This window comes from Balaenoptera musculus, chromosome 16, assembly GCF_009873245.2.
Source record: "Balaenoptera musculus isolate JJ_BM4_2016_0621 chromosome 16, mBalMus1.pri.v3, whole genome shotgun sequence".
NCBI classification, from domain to species: Eukaryota; Metazoa; Chordata; class Mammalia; order Artiodactyla; family Balaenopteridae; genus Balaenoptera; species Balaenoptera musculus.
Window position 1 is genome coordinate 27,914,016 of NC_045800.1, and position 24,522 is coordinate 27,938,537.

General features: G+C 37.5%; 1 protein-coding gene across 3 annotated transcripts in view; it reads right to left on the minus strand.

The window, feature by feature from the left end:
• Positions 1 to 19,000, minus strand: part of SLF2 (SMC5-SMC6 complex localization factor 2) — a 41,404-nt gene extending 22,404 nt beyond the window's left edge. Inside the window, exons 1-9 of one of the 3 annotated variants that reach the window (XM_036829098.1) lie at positions 18,652 to 19,000; positions 16,020 to 16,063; positions 14,787 to 15,511; positions 13,384 to 13,441; positions 8,229 to 9,214; positions 7,173 to 7,243; positions 4,336 to 4,458; positions 3,192 to 3,359; positions 1,956 to 2,058 (exon numbers count right to left, since the gene is read on the minus strand). In XM_036829098.1, coding sequence (XP_036684993.1) covers positions 1,956 to 2,058; positions 3,192 to 3,359; positions 4,336 to 4,458; positions 7,173 to 7,243; positions 8,229 to 9,214; positions 13,384 to 13,441; positions 14,787 to 15,511; positions 16,020 to 16,063; positions 18,652 to 18,791 — 2,418 coding nt within the window. In that variant the 5' untranslated portion in view covers positions 18,792 to 19,000. Of the gene's footprint in view, positions 1 to 1,955; positions 2,059 to 3,191; positions 3,360 to 4,335; positions 4,459 to 7,172; positions 7,244 to 7,713; positions 7,789 to 8,228; positions 9,218 to 13,383; positions 13,442 to 14,786; positions 15,512 to 16,019; positions 16,064 to 18,651 lie in introns of those variants that run through there. The other 2 variants (XM_036829097.1, XM_036829099.1) reach the window with 2 other exon arrangements.
• Between the last annotated feature and the right edge of the window lie 5,522 nt (positions 19,001 to 24,522).

Below are 24,522 nucleotides of genomic sequence, written 5' to 3' on the forward strand. Positions count from 1 at the left end.
GTCAATTGAGATTGGGTTAAATAAATAAATAAATCATGGTACAGCACTACAAAGGAATACTATTACTATTACAATATAGTATACAATATAAAGCCATTAAAAAGAATGATAACATGTCTATACTGAGATGAAAATACTCAATAATTTATTGTTACCTGAAAAAAAAGTTATAAAACAGCACATATTCTGCTCACATTGTCTTTCTGGTCAACTATGTTTAGACACATGATAAAATCATGAAGATGCAAACATTTCAATTACATTTTAACAATTAAATTTCAAACTATCAGGACTATAGCATTAAAATGAATTCTGACATACTTTATAAAAAAAAAAAACTTAGAAGCTGGTAAGTCTCTCCATCATGAAAAATGGACTTGGAATTGAAAAGGAGAAACGAGACAAAGTGTCTTACACAGAAAAAGCACTTAACAAATGATTATTAGTTTGCTTTTCAAAGAATAAATATAAAGAGTACAAAAAGCTGCTTACATGAAGATATGCTTGTATGTCATCATTAGGGTTTTAAAGGCTATAATGATGGGCCCACACCAACAAGATGAAAACACAGATAAATGCAAAGTCCTACTTGTAAGTTTAAGAAAAGATATATTACATAATTAGAGAATAATGAAGTCCTGGTGTGACAACAAATGAAGTTTTGAATCGCAATAAACATAAGTATGTGGGGGCGGGGGTAGATGCGTAAGAGCCTTGCTGGAAACTGCTGGTAGGAAAGACCTTATCTGGAGCATATATTCATTTACTGGGGGGGAAGGAGGAACACTTTAGGAGGGAAACTGACAAGCTAAAGGTCATTCAGAAAGGTGATCGGTAAAGGGACTGGATATTTAGTGACTCGAGAAAGTTTAGTGTGGGGAGTGATGAGGGTCATGATAGTTGTTTAACTGAAGGACTGTTAGACAGATGAGGCATACTGCGGGAAGCTATATAAAAGATAATTAGTACTACTACTTAAAAAACCATTTGGAGGCAAATTTTGATTTAATTAGGACTGTTTAAAAAAAAATCACTGGGATCCAAGTAGTGAGCTCCTAACCACTGGAAGCAAATGCTCCTGCCCCACAGTCTGTCCCACCTGTTATTCTCTCTGCCTAGAATGCCCTTCTCCCATTTACCATCTGACATATCTATAAACGTACACACACCTGTTTATTGTCTATCTCCTCTATACGAGAATGTGGGTTTCATGAAATCAGAAACAATGATTTTTTAAATTGCTGTTCTCTCCAGCACCTGGCACAGTTGGCACTCAAACATGGCAGCTATATGAAAAATGAATGAAAAACTATATTGGAATATCTAGTTCTTGCAAATATGAGATTCTTTGAAATGTAACCTTAAAGCCCAGATTAGAAACTGCATATATTTTCCCCACTTCTCACTTCACATATATAGTAGTTACAGTTCTCTGATACCACTGATATTTACAAAGTTACCATGTAGATAGTACAAAACTAATTATTTAAGTGGATTTAAAAGTTAAATATGAATGGGGAAAAGAAATATTCAGTTGGATTTGCACTCCCCGTACCCAGTTATGAATGGAGAAATATCAGTATACAAGTCAAATCCTAAAAATGTATGTAGGCACCTCCACAAAAATGGGGGGAAAAGGTAGAAAAAAATCCCCCCAGGTACGCAAGCATTAGAAGACTTCTTCTAAAGCAAACTACAATAGTGATTTACCAGTGTGATGAAACGTCTTAGGCACAACTAGCATTATTGCCTATCCTGCACACTATCTGCATTAGCATTCCTTTTATAATCTCTTTATACGACTCTTTTTGCTTCATTCTAGCCCACTAAAATCATGGGTTTGATATGCTAGATTTTTTCTCTAGTAATGTGCAAATAAGATTATATTTTAAAAGTTTATTTTTGACTGCGAAATATAGAAAGAGGCAACTATACCCCCCAAATATTTCTCTTACCCGAAACAGCCACTTTAACACAGGTACAGGACACTGGACATAGTGATAAGCAGAGGTAAGGAAGCCTTGTGTTGTCAAAAAAATCTGATCTGTTTTTCCTGATCTGAAAAAATACAGTGAAATCAATATGACTGTTATCTTCAATGGCAAGAAACTTCTACCACCACCACATCTGACATAATCAGGGAAATGAGCAAGCAAACCATCGCAGTCCGTGGAGGTGGACTCTACCCCAATGTGGATGGGTTACTCATTAGAAATTCAATCAGTGGCCTAAAGCTGAACCAATCTGTTGGCTTGGCTCCAGATTTATCTGGTGGACAAATCTACAGTAGCTGGCAGTGTTGAAGAGCCTATCAAGTCTCAGAGTATCGTCTGCTTTTGCCAGCTTGGGTTTGTACTTCCATAAAACTCAGCACCACAATTAATGTGATCTCTCTGGATCTGAGCTATCATGTACTGAGAGAAATTAGACCAGTTTGGGTATTGTGGTAGAGACTGTTAATCCCAACATCTATTCTTGTCTTTCCTCTTGGTAACTGAACCCTGGGGTTTTTAGCTGGGCACACTGGCTGCCTGAAATAAAAATCACTTCTCAGCCTTCCTTGTAGCTAGGTGTGGCCATGTTGACTAAGTTCTACCCAACTAACCATAAGTAGAAATGTTGTGTGGGGTTTCTGGGAATTTAAAGGCTGGAGCTCCAGTAGCACCTGAAGCAACCAGGTGCTAAGGATGGTGGGGAAGAAAGATTATATGGTGAAACACCAGCCCTGGACTTCCTACCTCTGAACTTCTTCCACATCAGAAAGAAATATACTTCTTGTTTAAGCCTTGTTATTTTATTTTATTTATTTATTTTTAACATCTTTATTGGAGTATAATTACTTTACAATGTTGTGTTAGTTTCTGCTGTATAACAAAGTGAATCAGCTATATGTATACATATATCCTGATATCCCCTCCCTCTTGCGCCTCCCTAAGCCTTGTTATTTTGACAGTCCCTGTTATTAGATACTGATCTTAACCCTAACTAATAAAGGCATGTAATATGCCAAGCGACTATCTTACACTGCTTCCTATAACTAAATAATAAAACACAAAGAGCAACAGTAATAAGTAAAAGGATGAGGAAACTGGATAGGTCAGAATAGAAATTAACCTTTCAGAAAATTACATCAGTCAGAAATCTTTCAATTTTTATACAAGAAAAAGTAAAATGTCTATTTTCATACTTACTTAAGAATAAGCTTTTCTACAGCACTTTGTCCGATAAAACCAGAGTCTCTTAAATCCAAGGTATACTGATTGAAAATTTTTCCAGAATTAAGGAAATTAAATATTTCTTCGCCTGGATGATGATCAGGAATAGCATCAATTGTAACTGAAAATTTCTTTAGAAATTCTCTGAAAAAAAGAAGTTATTGAATACTGAACAGTTATACTGCATATAATTTTGTATTTAAAGATAGGGTGCAAAAAACCCTTTTCTTAGGACCACTATTAATCCCACATTAGAAGACGAACATGAGAACACATGTTCTGCTCTCCCACTTTTTGCTAGTATTGAATAGTTATAGTCCAAAGCCACTAAATGTGTCTGTGTGAAAAGAATAGGAGAAAAGACAAAAAATGTAACTTGGCCTTAAAATCTGCCTTTCAAATCCACCTCAGATGGATTAAAAACCCATCATAGATTATTCACAGAGTAAATAACCATCAATGGCCCATTTATTTTACGAAAACAAAATTTTAAAATGTATTTTTAATACAGCATACATCATGAAAAATGCTGTACCTGTGCTCTTTTTTCCTCTGATTTTATTTATGTACTTATCCAGTTTTATTGAGGTATAACTGACATACAGGACTGTTTAAGTTTAAAATATACAGCATAAGGATTTGACTTACATACATCATGAAATGATTATCACAAGTTTAGTGAACATCCGCCATCTCATATTGATACAACATTAAAGAAATAGGAAATTTTTTTTTTTTCTTGTGGGGAGAACTCTTAGGATTTACTCTCTCAACAACTTTCATACACAACATAAAGCAGTGTTAATTATATTTCTCATGTTGCACATGACATCCCTAGTACTTATTTATCTTATAACTTCAAGCTTGTACATTTTAACCACCTTCATTCAATCCCTCCCTCCCCCAAACCTTCTGCCTCTGGTAACCACAAATCTGATCATTTTCTTTGAGTTTGTTTTTGAAGTATAACTGACCTACAACACTGTTAGTTCCTATTACACAACATTATATTGATTTTGTACTTCTATACATTGCAAAATGATCATCATGATAAGTCTAGTTATGATACACCACCGTTTACAAAGATATTATATAGTTATTTACTATATTCCCCACATACCTGTGCTCTTCTAAGAGGCCATCTTCATCATCTGTACTGTCTTGATCGCCAATTCTGATTGGGGATTTAATGCCTCGGCCCTGCCTTATGTCTTCCTGTAGTTGCTTCTGCAGTTCATCTAGCCTGAGAATCAAAAGAATGTTATAATAAATGGCTTAAACTAAAGATTTTTTTATTTTTAAGGTATGTCTAAAAGCAGCACCAAAGAAAACTCTTATTAAAAGATTTGAATATTTCTTTACGGCTAGGACTTCAAGAATGATGTCCAAATCATTTAGAGATCGGGGGAGGAAAAATCACAAAGAATAAACACCACTGATTTGATTATCCCTCTAATCTTTAATGCTCACTGGACTTCCAGTAGACCAACAACCTGATAACGTTAACTAGGCTTTCTAGAAGCAGTAGTCATCACCATTGTCACTGTGATTATCACAACACCCAACACTTACTAAGCAGTTACTATGACAGTGTACCAAGGACTTCATGTATTAACTCTTTTAACCCTCACAACAATTCCATGAGGTAGATTATTACCCATTTCATACACGAGGAGACAGGCCTTAGAAAAGCTAACTTGCTCAAGCTCACAATGTAAGGAGCTGGGATTCAAAGCCAGAGAGTTTAGCTCTGGAGTCCTTGCTTATATTGCTTGCCAAGATTAAGTTACTTTAACCAAGGTCCTTATTCCCAGCTCCAGCCCCACAGTAGATGAGTATAATACAACAGTAAATGACCAGTGAAGGCACTGCTCTATCACTACAGGAAAGAGTTAATCATCAGATCAAACTAGAACCTCTGCCTTTGGTCTGTGCAATGTTCAATTTTAAATAAGCAACTTCAGATCTGACATCACAAATCACATGAATTCATGAAACTTTTAAAGAATTTTACAGTTGACAGGAATTCCCTGGCAGTCCAGTGGTTAGGAATCCATGCTTCCCTTGCAGGGGGCACAGGTTCCATCCCTGGTTGGGGAACTAAGACCCCAAATGCCGCACAGTGAGGCTAAAAAAAAATAATAATAATAATTTTATAGTAGAGACAAATTGCTCTAGTTAAATTCAGAAAGGGGAATACTCCTCACTTACTGTCTGCAATTCCTATGCTTAGCTACTTAAAGACACATATATACCAACTTCAAGCCAACTGAGGTTTCAGTGAATTTCTCTGCATTCGTTTCAAGGATAGTCTTTGAACTAATAAGGAATATTATTTTTCCCCTTTCATAAGCAAAAGCAGTTTGCAACTAGTTACATAAATTTCATTGGGGTTATTATAATTCCCAAACTTTTTGATTTCTGTATGTGTGTGTGTGGGGGGGGGGGGTATCAGTAATAATTCTAAACTTCTTCCTCAAAAGAGTAATTTGATGTAGAAATACCACTTCTGGTTATACTCATTTCAAAACTTGGACTAGGATGGCATACAAATGTTTAACAAGTATGAAGATGCCACTTCATACCTGTTAGGATGGCTATCATTAAAAAACCAGAAAAACCAAGTGCTGGTGAGGAGGTAGAGAAACTGGACCCGTGTGCACTACTGGTAGGAATATAAAATGGTACAGCCACTATGGAAAACAGTACAGCAATTCCTCAAAAAATTATGTATAGAATTACCATATGATCCAGCAATTCCACTTCTGGGTATATACCCAAAAGAACTTAAAGTGGGTACCTGAAGAGATAATTTGTACACCCATGTTCATAGCAGCAAAATTTACAGTAGTCAAAAAACAGAAGCAACCCAAATGCGTCCATCAATAGATAAATGGATAAATAAAATGAGGTACATACATACAGTGGAATATTATTCAGCCTTAAAAAGGAATGAAATTGGGTCATTTGTAGAGACGTGGATGGATCTAGAGACTGTCATACAGAGTGAAGTCAGAAAGAGAAAAACAAATATTGTATATTAACGCATATACGTGGAACCTAGAAAAATGGTACAGATGAACCGTTTGCAGAGCAGAAATAGAGACACAGATGTAGAGAACAAACATATGGACACCAAAGGGGGAAAATGGTGGGGGGAGTGGTGGTGGTGGGATGAACTGGGAGATTGGGATTGACATATATACAGTAATATGTATAAACTAGATAACTCGTAAGAACCTGCTGTATAAAAAAGTAAATAAAATTCAAAAATTCAAAAGAAAAAAAAAAGGAAATTCTGACACATGCTACAACATGGATGAACCATGAAGACATGATGCTAAGTGAAATAAGCCAGTCATAAAAGGACAAATACTGTATGATCCCATTTATATGAGGTACCTAGAATAGTCAATTTCATACTAACAGAAAGAGTAGTAGTTGCCAGGGGCTAGAGGGAAGGGGAGAATAGGGATTTATTGTTTAATGGGTATAAAATTTCAGTTAGGGAAGATGGAAAATAAAAGTTCTGGAGATGGATGGTGATGATGGTTGCACAACAATGCGAATGTATGGTAATGCCAGTGAACTATACATTTAAAGATGATTGAAATCGTAAATTTTATGTTATATATTTTTGTCACAATAAAAAAAATACAAAAAAAAATTTCTACCCATGCTTTTGATCAAGAACTTCAGCTACCAGATACCAGCTGTGGTAAGCAGAAAGGAATTCATACTATTAATTAATGCAGTATGCCATAAAAACCAGGATCTTCTGATTCAGCCTGTAAATAAGAACACCTTATTTCTAACATAGTTGACAGCAAAACTGTTATAACAGCACTAGCACAAAATACATGCTCATTTCTCATGTTTTTTTAAGGTAAATTAAAAGCCAGCCATATAAACAAACAGTATGTTAAATTTAGCAAGATAGTCACGATGCTAACCTACCTTTGTGTGTCTTCCATCTCCTTCACTAGACGCTCTAAAGTATTTGTATAAGTTCCACTATGAACATGTTCCTAAAACAAGAAGAAAATTTGGGAATACTTTATAACATATCTTAGTAGAAGAATTGGGATGTTTTAAATTATTCAGAACACTAAAAAATGTTTTCTATTTCAATAACCTGGGCCAGGAGGATATCTTTCTTAAAAAGATAATTTTCACCATCATGCTTTAAATCTAGAATTTTGTACTGCAGGCAATTTGATTTTACCATCTATTAGGAAAGGCACTACTTATAAAAACCGTGCTAGCCTTAGGAACTGACTGTCAACACCCAAGGGCTCCACAGCTACCCTGTCTTTATTTTTAAATTCTATTTTAGTGGAATTAAACTACTAATTTTTAGATGTTACCATGAAACATTAACACCTTCCCCACCAAATTTTACACACATGAGAATTTAATTCAGCTTATTCCCAAGATAGAATGAAGCACTTTATAAATAAAATTGCACACCACAATTAACAACATTTCTACACTCTACCTTCATTTACAGCAGTGGTCTCCAAAGCAGGGGGTGTGCAAGGTGATCCATTGGGGTGCAGGAAGAAAATAATAGAACTTCTATTTATATGGAACTTCTATAGAAACTCCAGTAGAACTTACTCTATTGTAACTTCTATATAACTTATATAGGAAAATACTTTTTTCTTCTTCCTTTCAAATTCTGTTTTCTTCATATGCTTTAGAAAGTACATAGTAGTATAGTAGTACATGTATATAATCTATAGGTATACATATATATTGGGGTACATGCTCAAAATTTTTTTTACTAATAAAAGTGTGTGTGATCAAAAAAAGTTTGGAGACCACTGATTTACAGTTATAAAGCTGAAGATATGGGAAATTCATTAACCAAAAAAGAACTATACCGCTTTCAGTCTAATTATAAGTTGTAACAAACAGTGAATTTTAAAGTAAGTTCTAACAATCTATCCCTCTTTCACTAGTCAATCCATCTTTCTCTCAAGTAAAGATAAGTGTCATAAAACTACTTACTGTATAGTCTGATGACTGAGATCTAAGCCCCTTAGAAAGAGCAGGAGGCTTTCCTGTAGTTGCAGGAGTCTGATTGAAGTTCAAAGCCATTATTTCTTCCAGTGATTTTAATGTTTCCTCTTCCTCATCACTGTCTAGGTTATAACCTAAACTTTCTTCATCACTATCAAAATCACCCCTTAGTTTTCTTTTCAGTGCATTGCTACCTGCATTGGAATTTCCTGAACTCTCTTTATCTGAAGGGGCTTTATCTGAAGGTGCTGTTGGGCTCGGAATACATGGCACAACTTCCAAAGCAGCCGGGGGAGACTTTGTAGGAGTGCCATATTCTGAACGCAAAGATCCCCCACAGATTTTCCCTGTAGATACGTTAGAATCAGACTTATTAGTCTTTGCTTTGTGTTCCTTGTGTTTGGAGGACTCTGTAGAATGCCCAGAACATTCTTTAGATGAGGAACGCTCTTTATCTTTTTTAGGAACTGGAAGAGTGCAATTTTTAGCATTTAACGGAACCCGAGAGGAACCAGCACTTGGAACATGGGAAAGTAAAGGTAGAAGTTTTGTCTCCTGTGATGCCACAGAGCTAGCAGTTTTATTTTTCTGAAGGTTGCTAGCTTTTTTAACTGCAGACTTTTCCTGAGGTAAAGATAAGTGGGGTTTCTGTATCTTAGTCTCTTTGGTACTTGCCACACGAATTTGGTCACTATTCCTGGAAGAATGGTGCCCAGAATTTGAAGGTGCCAAGCCTGCAGAGGAGCAATCAGCTTCTTCACTCGGTTCCTTGGATATATCTTCCAAGCGCAATACACCACCAGGTGTCTTCAGTGCAATATGTTTTATAAATTTTTCTCTCTGATGTGGTCCATCAGGACGCTTCTCAAGGAAGGACTCTTTTGCTTTTGGCATTATAGATTCTCTTGTGCTTTTCAGATCTGAGTCCACAGAGTTCCTTTTTCTTTTGTCAGGGAATTTATTCTGCTTAGAGCCTGCTAAAATTTAATTTTTGCCAGATTAGTGAAAAGTATACTTTCCTATCTTATTAAAGTTTATTCAGTAAGTGTCTAGAATACCCTGACAAAATGTTTAAATTCTAAAAGTTTAGGCTGAGATTAACCACATATGGAATGAGGAAACAGAGTTAATATTTTATTTATTAACTGATAAATAGTAGTGTCCATGAAATTTAGTCCAAAGCTAATGACAAATGCTCATTTTCATTCAAAAGCTATTAAAAGTTTACCACCTAAATAGAATTAGAGATGTTACACCCCAAAACACTAAAAAACTGCTTATCTGTATCAAGGAAAGGATCCTAAAGGCACTTTTCCTCAAAGTGCATATACTCTTTCTTAGACTAAAGCCTACCTGGTTCCAGAAATGTAACACTTTTACATCTAAATTTATAGTACCTTAAAATACATATACAAGAACTAGTTGAAGGCAGAAAAATTTTAATTTCTCAATTAAAAAAAATTCCCCTAAGTCTTTTTCCCTACAATTAAATTGTTTATTCTTTCCCATGTATCCCTCTAGTCTTCAGCTGTGTTATGGGTTGAACTGTAGAGCTCCCAAAATGATATGTTGAAGTGTTAACTCCCAGAACCTCAGAATGTGACCTGAATTAGAAATAGGGTCTTTATAGGGGCAATCAAATTAAAATGAGGTCATTAGGGTAAGTCCTAATCCAATACAACTGGTGTCCTTATAAAAAGAGGAAATTTGGACATGGAGAAAGACATGCAGAAGAAAGATAATATGAAGACACACAGGAAGAAGATGCCACGTGACTGAAGTGATGCACCTACAAGTCAAGGAATGCTAAGGATTGTAGACAAACACCAGAAGCTGGAAGGGCAAGTAAAAGGAGTCTCCCCTATAGTTTTTAAGAGAGAGCATGGTCCTGCTGATAACCTTAGTTTGGGAATTCTAGCTTCCAGAATCATGAGACAATAAATTTCTGTTGTTTTAAGCCACCTAGGTTTAAGTACTTTGTTATGGCAGCCCTAGGAAACTAATACAACTTGTCTCTGTGTTAGGAGCTCCATCCAGAAGCACATACATTTGAGTTAACCAGTTTTTTAAAATTTCTGTGTTTAAAAATGTGATGTTTCATTAATTCACTCTTAAAATTTATTATTCATTAAAAATTCACTATTTATATAACTAGTATTCTCAAAATCAAATTTCCCTAAATCAAGTTCTTTCTGCACATGGACAGATGTCCCCAAATTCTTAACAGCTTGATTTAAAAAACAAAAACCAAAAAACCTCAAGAGTTAAGCAATTATTTGCATAACCTGATCAATACATACTCTGGAAAACTCAATTTTTAAGAATGAAAAATCAATTAATAAACAAATGCTCCTATCTACATTCTTCTACAGATACTTTTATTACCTGAGAAATCATTCCATGCCCACTAAGTTTTCTGGAGTTAAATGTCTTATAAAAAAAGGACAGAGGTCCCTTATAGGGCAGGATGAGAAATCAGGTAACTAAAAAAAAGAGAAGACTTACACTGATTATCTTAAGTTTGGGGGTTACAAAAAAGCTACAGAGCTGCTAATTTGAGTTTTGCTCCATTTCCTTAGAGAAGACAGACAATTTATACACAGCTAGTAATGGGGAAATTCCTGCTTTGTTTAAGAAGTAAAGACTTAGCTAGGAGGAAAGAAAAACTGTGTGCAAAGTTTAGGAAAAATCAGCTTATTATTATTATTTTTTTTAAGTGACGGTGTTTTTTTTTTTTTTATTTTTGGCTGCATTGGGTCTGTGTTGCTGCGTGCGGTCTTTTCTCTAGTTGCAGCGAGCAGGGGCTAGCCTTCACTGCCATGCGCGGGCTTCTCACTGCTGTGGCTTCTCTTGTTGCACAGCACAGCCTCTAGGCACGCGGGCTCAGTAGTTGTGGCGCACGGGCTTAGTTGCTCTGCAGCATGTGGGGTCTTCCCAGACCAGGGCTCGAACCCGTGTCCCCTGCATTGGCAGGCGGATTCTTAACCACTGCGCCACCAGGGAAACCTGAAAAATCAGCTTATTAAGAGCTTTTAACATCTAGTGTTAAGAGGAGGGTGAATTGGTATTACAGGTCTCCTTTTGCAAGCTCTCTAGGGCAATAATGTAACTGTAAACATTTCATGATTCTTTTCATACTTCTTGTACAACCTGTAGGCTGAATGTTTGTTTTATAACACTTCAAATATCTATTAATATATAAAATACTCAGATAAGATAGGGACTGAATTTGTAAAAAGAAAAAAAGGAAAGATCCAAATGCTCAATAGGGGATTGGTTATTAATAAATTATGGAATAAACTAGGGAGGGATTAAGTTGGTCCTCAGAATTCAGCCAAAGGACAGGGCTCTGGAAGACCAAAGAGCTAAATGCCTACCCTACCAACATTTTTGAAATCCCTGAACTTGTGTGTGATTAATGAATGTGTGACTATGTATATCACCACAACTGTTAAGTGTAATTAGCAGTAATATAAATATAACATAATATTTGGATTATTAATATCTATTCATTATTTATCTATCAGATAAAGATAAACATTCTTCATGTTATCTAGAGTGAAAAATCCCCTTATGCCCTTTATATTCTGTTGATATTCAACTGAAGTATAAATGTATGTTTACTAAGGTTACAACACCATAATTATTAATGAGGATTATGAAAACATGCAAACATATTAGAAATAAAAATGCAAGTGAAGGCAATTATCTTAAACCTGCCTCTGAAAATATGTAGAAAGCATCCTTTTCAAGCAGTCTTCAAGAATGCGGGAAACAGTATATGGGAAACTACTTTAGTCACCACTGATGAAATCTGCAAACCCATGAACTGAAGAGAATTTTTATCTTAGTCATTATCAGAGAAAAAAATGCTGAACAGCTTGGTGGCAACACCACCACCAGTGGTCCCTTATACTAGCAGAGGTAGCCTAAAGACATTTTGTTTTCCATTCACCTCAGTGCAAAGTGATCATTTATTTAGTTTTACAAATATGTAACACAGTACAGGAGCAATCTCATGGCTCATGGCTGAGAAATTATTGTTCTTGTACTATAATGTCAAAATCCACTAAAATTTGATCACTAAAACCAACGATACTGTAAAATTTTTAAAAATTAAAAAAAAACACATAAAACCTCAAATTTATTCTTTTATCCTAGAAGGTCCTTCTACAACAGTAAAATATGATTTCAGCCTTGGCTGCAGATGGATTTTAAGACTCAAGATCACTTGGTCAAAATGCAGTACACCTCTACAATGTATAAAAAACAGAGTTTTACATGAAACCTGAAGAAGAATGAGTCAGAGCTGTCTCTCTGTACCTGTTTTTTCATCTCTAAAAGTAACCACCTTATAAGGATGTGAATCAAATGATTAAAAGCATGGTGCACAGTAAGTGCTCAATAAATGTTGGCTATTATCAGTATGTCCAATGTATCTTACTGATTGTGGAAATTTGTAAAGTCCATTTTTCAAAGTCTGCAATTATAGCAGAAAAAGAAATTTGATACACCAGACTATTCTGAACAGTTGGCATTTCCGGGGGCCTTTCATTTTCTATGTTATACATTTCTGCAGTGTCTGAATTTTACACTGTTCTATCTTCTAGTTAAAAAGAATACTTTAACAATTACTGAATTAACAGTAGCTGTTTGTTATTATGTATTTTCTCAATCAACAGTTACTGAAAGTACAAATTAATATCATGTAGGTGTCCTTGAATTTGATATTAAAAAGGGACCTTTGTATTTGAAATATTAAGAAACAGTTTTGGACCTTGATAACAGTTTCAAACTTAAACAAAGCATCTATAATATCAAGACCTCAGTCCATAATTCCAAGAATTTAAGATTATGCTTCTTAATGTAGCCAAGGATTCAGAAATAGAACACTGAGTACCAATATGAGAAGCACATTGTTAGGAACTCTCGAAGAAGGCAGAGAAGAGCCAAGACAAACCACTGTTTACACATACTGAATTCAAGAACTATTCCTTCTGAATATAACATTACCAAACTTTTAACTAATCTGAGACACCCAATTTACCTCTAGGAAGGAAACTGCATATTTAAACAAATTTAAGTAAAAAACAGTGCCATTAAGATGCAAATTTACTTAAAATTCTGAAAATTTTGATTCTACCTGAAGCAGGTTCCCATGAATCAGAAGAGGATCTTTTTCTTGAGAGAGGTCCATTTTCCTATTAGCAAAATGAGAAAAAATTAATTAGGAGTTGGGAGCAGTCAAGAATGCGAACTTTTCTTCATAATATTTAAACACAGATTTCTAGACTGAATAAAGCAAGCACGAAATTTGGAGGTAAACCCAAACTTCTATAATAAAATACTTCAAATTCTTAAGTCTCTTCATAAAAATGAAGTACATTTGTATATGTAAAAATGTCAGTTTTCATAATGTAAATTTAGAAATTTTTATTAATAGCTCAAGATTAATATTAGAGCACTGTACTACTATTATTTTAATAAAGAAATAGCCTAACATTTGCCTATCAAATGGCTACAACTCACTCTTCAACACTTCTGTTTAGGTACTGATACACCACCAAACACTGAAATGTTATGAAAATGGACCAAATGTTACTAACTTCTATTGATCATTAGCAAATCTCACTGGTAAAGGCACCAAATTCCTTGCAAACAAACCCATGAGTTTACAAATATAATTTTCCAGCAGTATAAAATACAACTCCATTCACTCTTAGAATGTCATAGTTTGGTTTATTTTTGGTCCATCTGGTTTTAAAATCTCATAGTATCTTATCAACATAGCACTTTCTTGATATCTCATCTTCCTTTAGTTGCTCTGTATGTAGAGAAGCTTTCTGATACAGATGTACTTAACAACTTGACTTTCCAGGGGACAGGAACACCTTTTATGCTAATTCTCAAAACAGAAGTTTGATGAGCTTAAGATGTATCTGGATAGTTTTCATCATATTCTAAGTTTTCTAAGACCTATACTCAACTACTTAAGACATATAACCTAAACCAGTGATTTTCAAACTTTAAAGTGCAGCAGAATAATCTGGAAGGCTTGTTAATTGCAGATTGCTGGACTCTACTTCACAGTTTCTGGTTCATTGGGTTTGGAGTGGGGCCTGAGAATCTGCATTTCTAACAAGTTCCTAGGTGATGCTGATGTTGCTAGTACAAGAACATTTTGAGAACCTCTGTTCTAAACCATTTCCTGTTGTTTTAGATTTTCCATTCCCTTAAGAATCTCCCTTCAGTGCAGCCTAACTTAAAAATGACTGTACTTGTCTTAAAAAAAATGCTTACTTTCCTGATTAAGAAAGATCTTTGTTCCTGGTCTGAAAAAATTATGGGCAAAAAACAATGCTTTACTAAGTTCGACGGACAGTTGGAGGAAATTTAATGAAACTAGCTTCTATACAAACTGTGTATCAGTATTTCCCTAACAAAAGGTACCAAATTGTTTCTTAACAATTACCAAACATTTTTGGATTTAGTATTCTAAATACGATAAAACAGTAGCCAAGCTAATTCAGCATTTATTGCACATACCAGGTTTGAAAGATTACTATTTCCGGCTGTGACATCATTCTGTTTACTCTGTTCCTGCCTTGGTTTGCATCTTCTTCCTATACTAGAGGATTTTAAGGAAAGAGTGCTTGCTGCTGAGAAAGAATTTTCTGAGTTGATTCTCTGCTCCATTTGCTCCCTTCTCAACCTCTTTAGTTCTCTTTCTCTGCAGTAAGAAGCTAGAGACAACTGGAACTTAGCTCCCAGTGGGCTTTCTCCTGGGTGGTGCCTGGATAGGCTGCTCCTGCTGCTAAGGCTTCTGGAGCTGTTCTTGAAGATGTCAGCTTCTGTCACCGCGGCCTGCTTTTTAGAATCTGCACTGATTTTGCCTCGATCTCCATCATTCTTCTCCCTGCTATTTTCATGAATGAAATGTGACTTCCTTCCCTCTGGAGACTGATGTTTTTTCTTCGTCTCTTTTGACAAGAGATATGAAGGAGGAACGTATTTTGTAACTGCCTTTGGACATTTGGTGGCCAGTGACACACAAGGCTGACGTGACTCATGTACACCATGATCTCTATGGTGCTCTTTAACACCTTTCATGAATGCCTCTAAGACGGGGCTCTTTTCTGATGGCACCCTTTTGGGTTTAGATCTTTTTGGTGAGGATAGTTTCCTTTCAAACTGCTCTGTCCCACTGATGGACAATCCACTTTCTCCATATTTGATGTTCGATTTTTGTGGAGAATCCAACATATGTCTATCTAAATAGCCAATTAAAACACATACACATTGTATGTTATTAAAAATAGCACAAACTATTACATTTGTATATTTATTATAAATTATTATACTTAAAATATTAAGCTATCACAAAAGTTTTCAAATTGATAATTAAATGATACACATATTATTGGGGGCGGAAATTAAGACATGATTTAATAGCCTTACTTTCACAAAGCTCCCTTTTGTTACATCATGTAAGCTCCCTATAGCTCCACTTATGAAATAAGTTACTTTAATACAGAATCGAAATAGTATACATTATGAACATTATTGACTGGAATATTTTCAATTAAGAAAGCGTAACAGCAAACAGTTTCTTCATGATGTTTAGAACTTATCTTTGTAAACAACACTGCATCTTCTTTATATTTTCTATTTTGAATACCATGTTTAATCAAATTCATAAGAGTTTAGAGTAGATTTAAAAATTGACTCCATCTTCCTCCCCAAAAGATCCCACAAAAGATGCATTAACAGTATACATACCTTGTTTTGAAGCTGGTTTGAAGAAATCTATAATTGACTGCTTCCTGAAAATAAAAGCATAACTAATATGGGATCACATTAGCAAATATTAAAACTTCAATAATTCAGATTAAGTGGAGAATATTAGTAGATTTATAGACTATAGGCTGAATTTCACTATCTGGTTTAATCAAGTTCTGACAATGACAATAATGCTTTGCTAAGCTGATTATAAAAAATTTTTAAAATTAAATTCAGCACTTCCTGTAGGAGTAAATTTATAAAAGCGGTATTGAGGTTTATATACTCTATAGTACTAAAATGATAAGACTGGAGTGTGGATCTAAGGAATTGGTAGAGTATTTCCTAGGACTGAAAAGCTTGCTGCTGTGTGGGAGAAGAAAAGAACTTGAGGGGATCTGATCCTATTCCTTGATATCTCCAGTGCCAGGTACAAAATAATGCTCAATAGACGTTTGCTGAACAAATAATGGAGATTATAAAAACTAAGTAAAACCTGAACAGACTCATAACAAGAGCAGATGGTAGAATGGCAAATATGGGTGATTTTGCTGGTCTGGAGAGGCAGATGAAGAGTGTACTGGGCAAAAGGAAGAAAGGATCAAGTTCTAACCTTATACTATACTCTTTATACACTACAGTTAGATGTTAATCTAAGTAACAGCAAAAACTGGAATGAATAGTGTTTCAAAATCTTAATTTTTTACTAAGAATTCTTAAGATATTTATGAAAATAATGCGTTGCCTGGGAAAAACACAAAACAGAGAAAAAGGAGAAAGTTAACAAGAATAACAAAACCCAAACTGTTTTAATTTTTAAGGGTTTCTGCATCCTACAATGAACACAAAGTGAAGTAGGACCATATTACCGTAATTTGTATTCTGATTTGTTCATGTGTTTAGAGTTGTCAACTGCATAGAGGGATGTTATTGTATGTTGAGCAACAAATCACCTTTCTGGCAAATTTTGCTAAAATGTATTCATTTTAGCTGAAAGAAAATAAGCAGTAGATGAGTTTCCCTAAATATTTGTCCACTATGAGCTTGGAATGCTCAGAGGAAACTTGAACAATCCAAGTCCTTTGAAGGTTATGCTTCTTCTACATCTTGTACTCTTTACTTGCCACATTAGAATAGCAATGCCCATTCTTAATGGTTTACTGAGAGTCCACAATGTTTGTTTGAGATGCTGGTAGAAAAGCTAAGCAGCTATGAAATGAATGAGTGGGAATGTATGCATTTTTTTCATAAAATAAATTATATCAGAGGATAAAAGAAGAAATACTAGAGGTCTGCAAAGGGGAGAAGGATGATGCCTTCAGTTACTGGTTGAGTAAAGAGAGATGAGAAAGGACTAAAAAGCAGCTAATTAACTCAAAACAATACTGAATGTTTTTATGTTAATTACTAAAAGTAACTCTGTATCTCTTCCGTAAAGTATTACATCTTTTTGGTTAATCCACCTGAGAGAAAAATGGCTTTGGGTAAAACATACAAGAAACCTGTAAAATAACCATGAATGTGACTTTCAAGAAAGAACAGTCCCCTAAGTTCATATGCACAGAAAGGTCCATTACTTATTTATAACTAATTAAACTAATTAAAAAATTATTTGTAACAGCACACAAACCCTTATCTGAAACTTTTGGGGCCAAATGTGTTTTAGAATTATAAATTTTTTTTTTAGATGCATTATGTAAAGCCCCCAGTGGGGTCTGAGACTGCACCCTGTAAGCAAACACATTAATATTTCTCCAACAAAACTTACGAACACTCACACCTAATGAGATAAAGACCATCTATAGCCTTCCATTAGTTCTGGTCAGGTTTGGCTGCCAAGTTAGATGTGGTGCCAAACTTATTGAAAACTTTCGATTTTCATAGCTTTCTGAATTACGATAAGGGGTTGTGGACCTGTACCACAATATTAGAAGATAAATTTACTGTTAAACTTATGTTACAAGCTTTTAAACTTAAAATAAAAAAGACAGTACCAAGTGCGTAGAGAATTTAAACATGTTTTATTGTCAGAGGATTTCATTTGATTAAACTCCCCATCTCATTACATAGCTCCCACAAAATCTTTACAAAAAAACCTGGCCTCTTGGAGAGGCGTAAAGTTACTGAAGGAGAAAACATATCACATTCCAAATCTGCATGTTTTTTAAATTAAGACTTATCGTGTATAGTGGACTTTAAAGCAATTCGTGGAAGGGCTTCCCTCATCACATCTTACATAATTTCACCCACAATACAGAAAAGGCTTATACGATTCAACCACTAGAATCAGTAAAACTGACAGCGTACAGAAAACCACTTAAATATGCATTTAGCAGTCAGGGCCCCGGGTCCAGCTAAAGTAAAGGACAAAACTCACGTTCTACCTAAGGCGGGTGGTCCGTAGCCATCCAGGCTGTGGTCACTAGACCAAGAACAGCGTCCCAACTACAGAAAAGGAGACTCCAGCTCCCAGCAGCCCCCGCGCGGAGGCGGGGCGGTGGTTTGCCAGGCCCCGGACGCGGAGGCCTGAGCTCGCGGAGGATGGCGGGAACTGGAAGAGCGGCCGTCCGCAGTCCTCCCTCATACCCTTGCCCCCGCGACCCGGCCCCTTCTCAAGCCCTCTGCACGGTACCTGTCCCCAGGACTCTCTGTTCTCTTTCCCGCTGCAGCAGGGGCGGTACTACCGGGTCTCAGATGGCAGCGCGGGGGCGACGACCCCGGGGCTGGGGATGAGGGGAAACCTGGCCTAGCGGGCATGCAGCGCCTTGTCATGTCGGCGCCGCTGGCGACGGCGGCATGTGCTGTGGCTGGAGAAGTTGGGTGCGTGGTTGCCGTCTTGCTGCTGGGACTCGGGGAGGCTGTCGGAGCAGAGGTGGGCGGCACCCCCTTCTCTCTTCATGGCGGTTCTCTCTCTTCGGAAGTGACTCCGGTGTGAGCGGGAAGGAACCTGAGGACCAACAGGGGGGCGGGTCTTACTTGAAGCGTCGCGTTTTGATTGGCTGGCACGGCGGTCATTCCTGTCGTGGCGCAATAGAAAGCCGCAGCCTCTCAGGGAAAGGCGGGGTTTCGGTGAGGGGGAGGAGAGAAGGAAGACTGCCCCCCGTCACGTGCACAGGGACGGGGACGGAGATGGGGACGGGGACACGGGGACGCGGGGGGCGGGGGGCGGGGGGGCTGGGTGGGGGCGCCGCGGCCTCCGGGCCGCGTCGGCTTCGGCGGGCGCGTGGGGGCGGGCAGGCGCTGGCAGGCGCGGGTAGCAGAGCGCGCTGCGGCAGCTGGCGACACCCATCTTGAAGAGGGCGAGGGGGGAGGCAAACCCGGAGCTCGGTAGCTGTCCTCAATGAAGATGGAAGATGGCCAACATTTGGGCTTCCAGTGTCACACAGTTGTGCCTCAGAAATCCCCAGCTGTTCATTACATCTTCTCTTTAACATCTTAGGCCAAAGTGCCCTGATGCTGTCACCATTTCCTCAGTAGTCTGCACAGCCCAATCTGAAGACTTGTTCATTCTGTGAGGATTCTTGCTAAGTGCTGGGGGTGGCTCCTTTTTCTCTTTCTTTTAAAGAAGAAAAAACACCTCATTGAAATAAAGACTATTTTTATTCCACAAACGCATTTTGTTTCTCAGTTGCTGAAATGAGTTATCCATAAAACCTCTGCAGCCAGATTCCTGGGAGATTTCTGAAAGGAACATAGGCTCAGCTTTCAATTACCCATGTTAAGTGTGGAGAGCATAGTTTAGTGAAAACTGCCAGCAGCCTCCAATCCTCCTTTGCAAAGGGCTTGTGCTTTGGAGGCTGTTAGCGTTTTCCCTACAAACTGAGAGGCTGGTCAGAGTATCTCTGAGCTTGTTTCCACATCTATAAAATGGGCATTCTACTTTTCTGGGCAATTGTAAACCATAAAAATGGTAAGCAATGCAAAGTGCACAGCTCAGAGTCTCTCATGTAATAAGTACTGGGCAAATTAGTGTTCCCTTCCCTTGTTCTTTAGACAGACTCTTACACTTTAACTTACTACAAAATCTTCCAGAGACAGATCAGATATTATAATAACTATTAACCAAAATATCAATCTCAAGGTTGTTCAAGCCTTAACTGTCAGGCCTGTTCAATCAGTTGGATGGAACAAAATCTTAAATGACACGGAATTTAGACGGGTCTTTAAAGTTTATTGTACTCAAGATTTAACTGCTTTGCTAGCTAAGCATGCCTGACTGGCCTCAAGCTCACCTCCTTCCCTTCCCCGTTAGCCTTCAGGAGGAAGAATTAATGAGGAACAAAGTGGCTAACAGGGTGGCAAAGTGGAGGATAGAAGGTAAACTGAACGTACAGGTCTCTCATTCATCCCCAAAGTATATATCCATAGGTATATACTAGGTAGCAGGGATGCAACAAAAGAAATACTGAAATAGGGGGCATTTTTCTGCTCCTAATACTTGAGAAGTTACTGTACCTAGCATTGTTTCTTAGATAAAAAAAGAATATAATAAATGCTCAAAATGTGTTGAATGAATAGTGACTTATATGTTTGTTTATTAAGGGCGTTTCACACATATTATTTCCAATCTCTTATTGTGTTCTGTTGGATGTTACTACACTAGCAAGCTCCTGTTTCTATAACAGCACATCTACAAAACATTTAATCTGATTCATTTCATTGCATGCTTGGATCATAAAAAAGAGATGCATAAAAACATGTTCTGCATAATCAATTAGTTGCTTTTCTTGGATTATAGTATTTGAATCATCCAGCTTCCAAGGTGTCGCTTTAAAGTCTATACTCGTGCTACCAAACAATAGTTTTCGGATTTTCTTAATCTGAGCAACAGATTATGGAGTTAAGTGAGGCAAGAAATCCCTTGATCAATAAATGGAGATGGAGTCATAATGAAAACACAATTTAAAAAATCTCTTCCTAACAGTGAAGTAGTTATCCAAATCCTCAATAAGCATTAAGGCTCTTCTTTGTTTAAACTGTGTTTGAGAATGATACAGATTTGGGTTGCAGGGTGAAATATGCTCAACATACCAACCGGAACTGCCGGGAGCCTCTAAGGCTCTTCCCGCCCCCCCCCCGCCCCCCCACCTCCCACCAAATAGTGCTGGTCGGTCTATTATGTGTTTATATCCCTTCTCTCACTTTGAATTTGTGTGTGTGTGTGTGTTTGTGTATGTGTATACACACATGCGTACATACACTGTGTGCACACACATGGTTAATGTAAGGGATTTTTACACATTACTTTGTAGTGGGCTGGAAATAGATGGCCTGGAATCTGTACACTAGGTGAAAGATGTTAAAGAACCAGGTATTTGCACGTGAGGAGACCAGGGGAGAGAAAAACTGGGGTGGGGCTGGGGGAAGAAGATGATGAATAAAGTAGACAAGACTGAATTAGAGACTTAAGACAAAACTTCAGCCAGGATTGGAAAAGTAATTTAGAGAAATGAATGCCGGATGACCATAAAAGGCTAGTTGGAAAAGATTTCTGGGCATGGGGATGAGGAAGCAAAGATCACAGGAATGGAGTGGCTTCTAGGCCTGAGGCTTCTATGGGGTACCCCTCAGCTCAGTTTAGCACCCTGAGCTGTTAAAGGCAATAGGAGAAGCACAGACTCTGGCCTTGATGGGAAGGGATGGGGCAGCCGCAGAAACAATGTTACATGCACGACAGATCAAATCTGCTGGGAGCCTCAAGCCCAACGTGGGAGTCCTGAGAGGAGTGACAATATAGCTGATGCCAGAGATCCAAGCAGTCACAGAGAGAGAAAACAACTTAGGGAGATTGGCTCAAGCTGTACCTTAGCAGGCAGGGGGTAAGAGAACAAAAGGTCAGTAAGTTGCGCAGAATGTTACTAATAAGCAGGGAATTCTACCTTTTGATTCAACAGTAATGACATACTATTGCTCTGAGATTGCTGCACTCTGGAATAAAGCCCAAGGCTCTTGTTGGAGGGTGCTCCACGGCAGGCGAGAGACAATGATGGGTTTGCTGCAGAGCTGCCTTGATGGTGGCCAAGAATGTGTGTGTGGAGGGGAGGGTAGAGGGTGACCTGGGAAAGGGGATAAGGAACAGACTCAGAAAAACAGGAAATAATTAACTTGAAAGCCTGACAGAGAAAGACCACGTGATGATCTGGAGGAGGGAAGGCGAGCTCCAGCATCTCAAGATCTGCACAAATCACTTTGCGAGTGGATGCTGAACTCAAAACTGCCTAACAAGTGCTTGGAAAAAGCACTAACTTGGGTCTTAGGGGCTGCTGGGGAAAAGCCAAATGTAATATAACATAATGTCATGTCATGAAACCTAAACTTCCTGGGAGTAATTAGTAAAACTGTGCAGAAGCAGATCTAATGTTAAGGAAAGTAAGTTTCTTGTTATTTCATTATGGAATGGTGCAAGATAGAGTTTCCCACACTTTAGGGCACAAGTAACATATTTGTAAATTTTGACATACCTGAATGTTTCCTATATTAATAGTTAATTAATATTTTTCTGTAAATCACTTTTTCAACTTAAATACATTTATTTTAGAAGAAATAATCATTTCCACAAGTGGAAAATCAGTATCACTTGGAAAGGGATATCTTTTCAAATGGAAGCTAACTCTCAAAATTAACAAATAACTGAATAATATCTAGAAAAAAGTCTCCATGTTTCTTCTAGAGACCTCTTGTTTTCTATTGGTGGTAGGTATAGATATTACCCATACATCTGAAATATAAAAGACTCTTTGGGAAATATTGGTTTTGGGAATTCCAGCCTGGAATCAGGTGTTTTTCACACTGGGTTAACAACCCATTAGGTTTTGAAATTGGTGTAATGGGTCACAGACCACATGAAAAGAAAAAAGAAAGAGAGACAATGGAATAGAGAGTATTGATGCACTGCATACAGTGTATGAGTATGTGTTTTGCAAGACTTTTACTTATTCAGTTGTACATATATATTTTATATGGCAGTGATGTAAAAGGTATTCCTGTGGCCCTACTGTAGGTGGTGGCATAAACATTTGAAAGTTGTTGCTGTAATCTGTATTCATATTTCACACTTCTGTGTATTGGTGGCAATGAACAGCAGAAGCTGCTTGGGGGGCAAAAGATGGGCTTTCTTTGGTCACTCCTGCTGGTGGAGAGACATAACTCCGGCTCTCCTTATGCCCTTTTAAGACCATACCCTCCAGGAGTGGGGGAGGATTGTAGAGAGAGGCAGACTGTCTCTCCAAAGAAGCTTTCCTTTACCCCTCCCGGGCTGTAACAGCTTCACGATGGGGAGGAGTGGCTGAAGTGGTCCTATCAGGTCCCTCCTTGTCCTCAGTAATCTTGAGACTGCGAGGGAGAAATGGAAGAGAAGGGAGAATGATACAAAAGAGGTGGAAAGACCTTATATCCCTTGACCAACTTGCCCCTCACATAAAACCCCACCACCCTGGAAAGAAGAGAGTCTGTTGAGGATAGTACATCTGATCTCACACCTTTGCAATGCTCTTCCCAGAATTCATCACACCTATCATGACCCATAAAACCTTTCTTTATCGGGCTCAGACCTGCCTCTTCAGAGTCATTCTACCACCACTGTCCTTAAGCTGTAAACTTCCACAGCACCAAAATACTGAACCCTCTATGCGAGGCATGGTAAGACGGCCTCCTGAAGGAGCCATCCTTCATCTCCTTCTTTTAGCTCCCAAGGAGGTTTTGTTTTTTTTTTAAAGATATGGGGTAACATTTAAAAATCAAGAGATTTCCCACAAAATTCTAGATTTCTGGCTTCAAGAATTACAAAGAGGGGTCTCACATTTATGTCTACAGGGGCTAGGTAGACAATATAAGTACGCGAATCAGGTCAGTTCAAGGACCCCGCAGGCTGCTTGGCCACACAAAATGGATGCCAAGGCAGCAATATATGGAGTAATTTAGCTGAACTCTCAACACTTGTAAACAATATAAACTGGTATGGAATAATCTCTAAAATATGTTAAGTGAAAAATTAGGTTGCAGAACAGTGTATGCTACAGTGTATACATATATTATGTTATTGCTTGTATAAATAAAAGGGGTTATTTGCGTGTATATGCCAAGACTATCTCTGGAAGGATGCTGTGCTTTCCAAATAACTTCCTAATGCAACATAGTATTCTACTGTATGGATCTGCCATAATTTACTTGACTAGTCCCCCACTGCTGGCCTAGTTAGTTCCCTTTCAGCCTTATGTTACTGATAATGATGCAACAAATACCTTTATACATCCACCTTTGTGAACATAGAAGCATATCTCTAAGATACATTGGGAAGGGAATTGCTGGGTCAAAGGACATATACATTTTATATTTTGATAGACATCAGCCATTGGTCCTTTTAAGTGTCTAACTTGAGCATAGGTAAATAAGCTCATAACAGCAGTTGCCTCTGGAGAGAGGTTTTCCCCTATTTGTGAAATTTATATTTTACCAGGTGCATATATTACTTTTCCAAAGAAACACATATGTCTATCTCTATCTA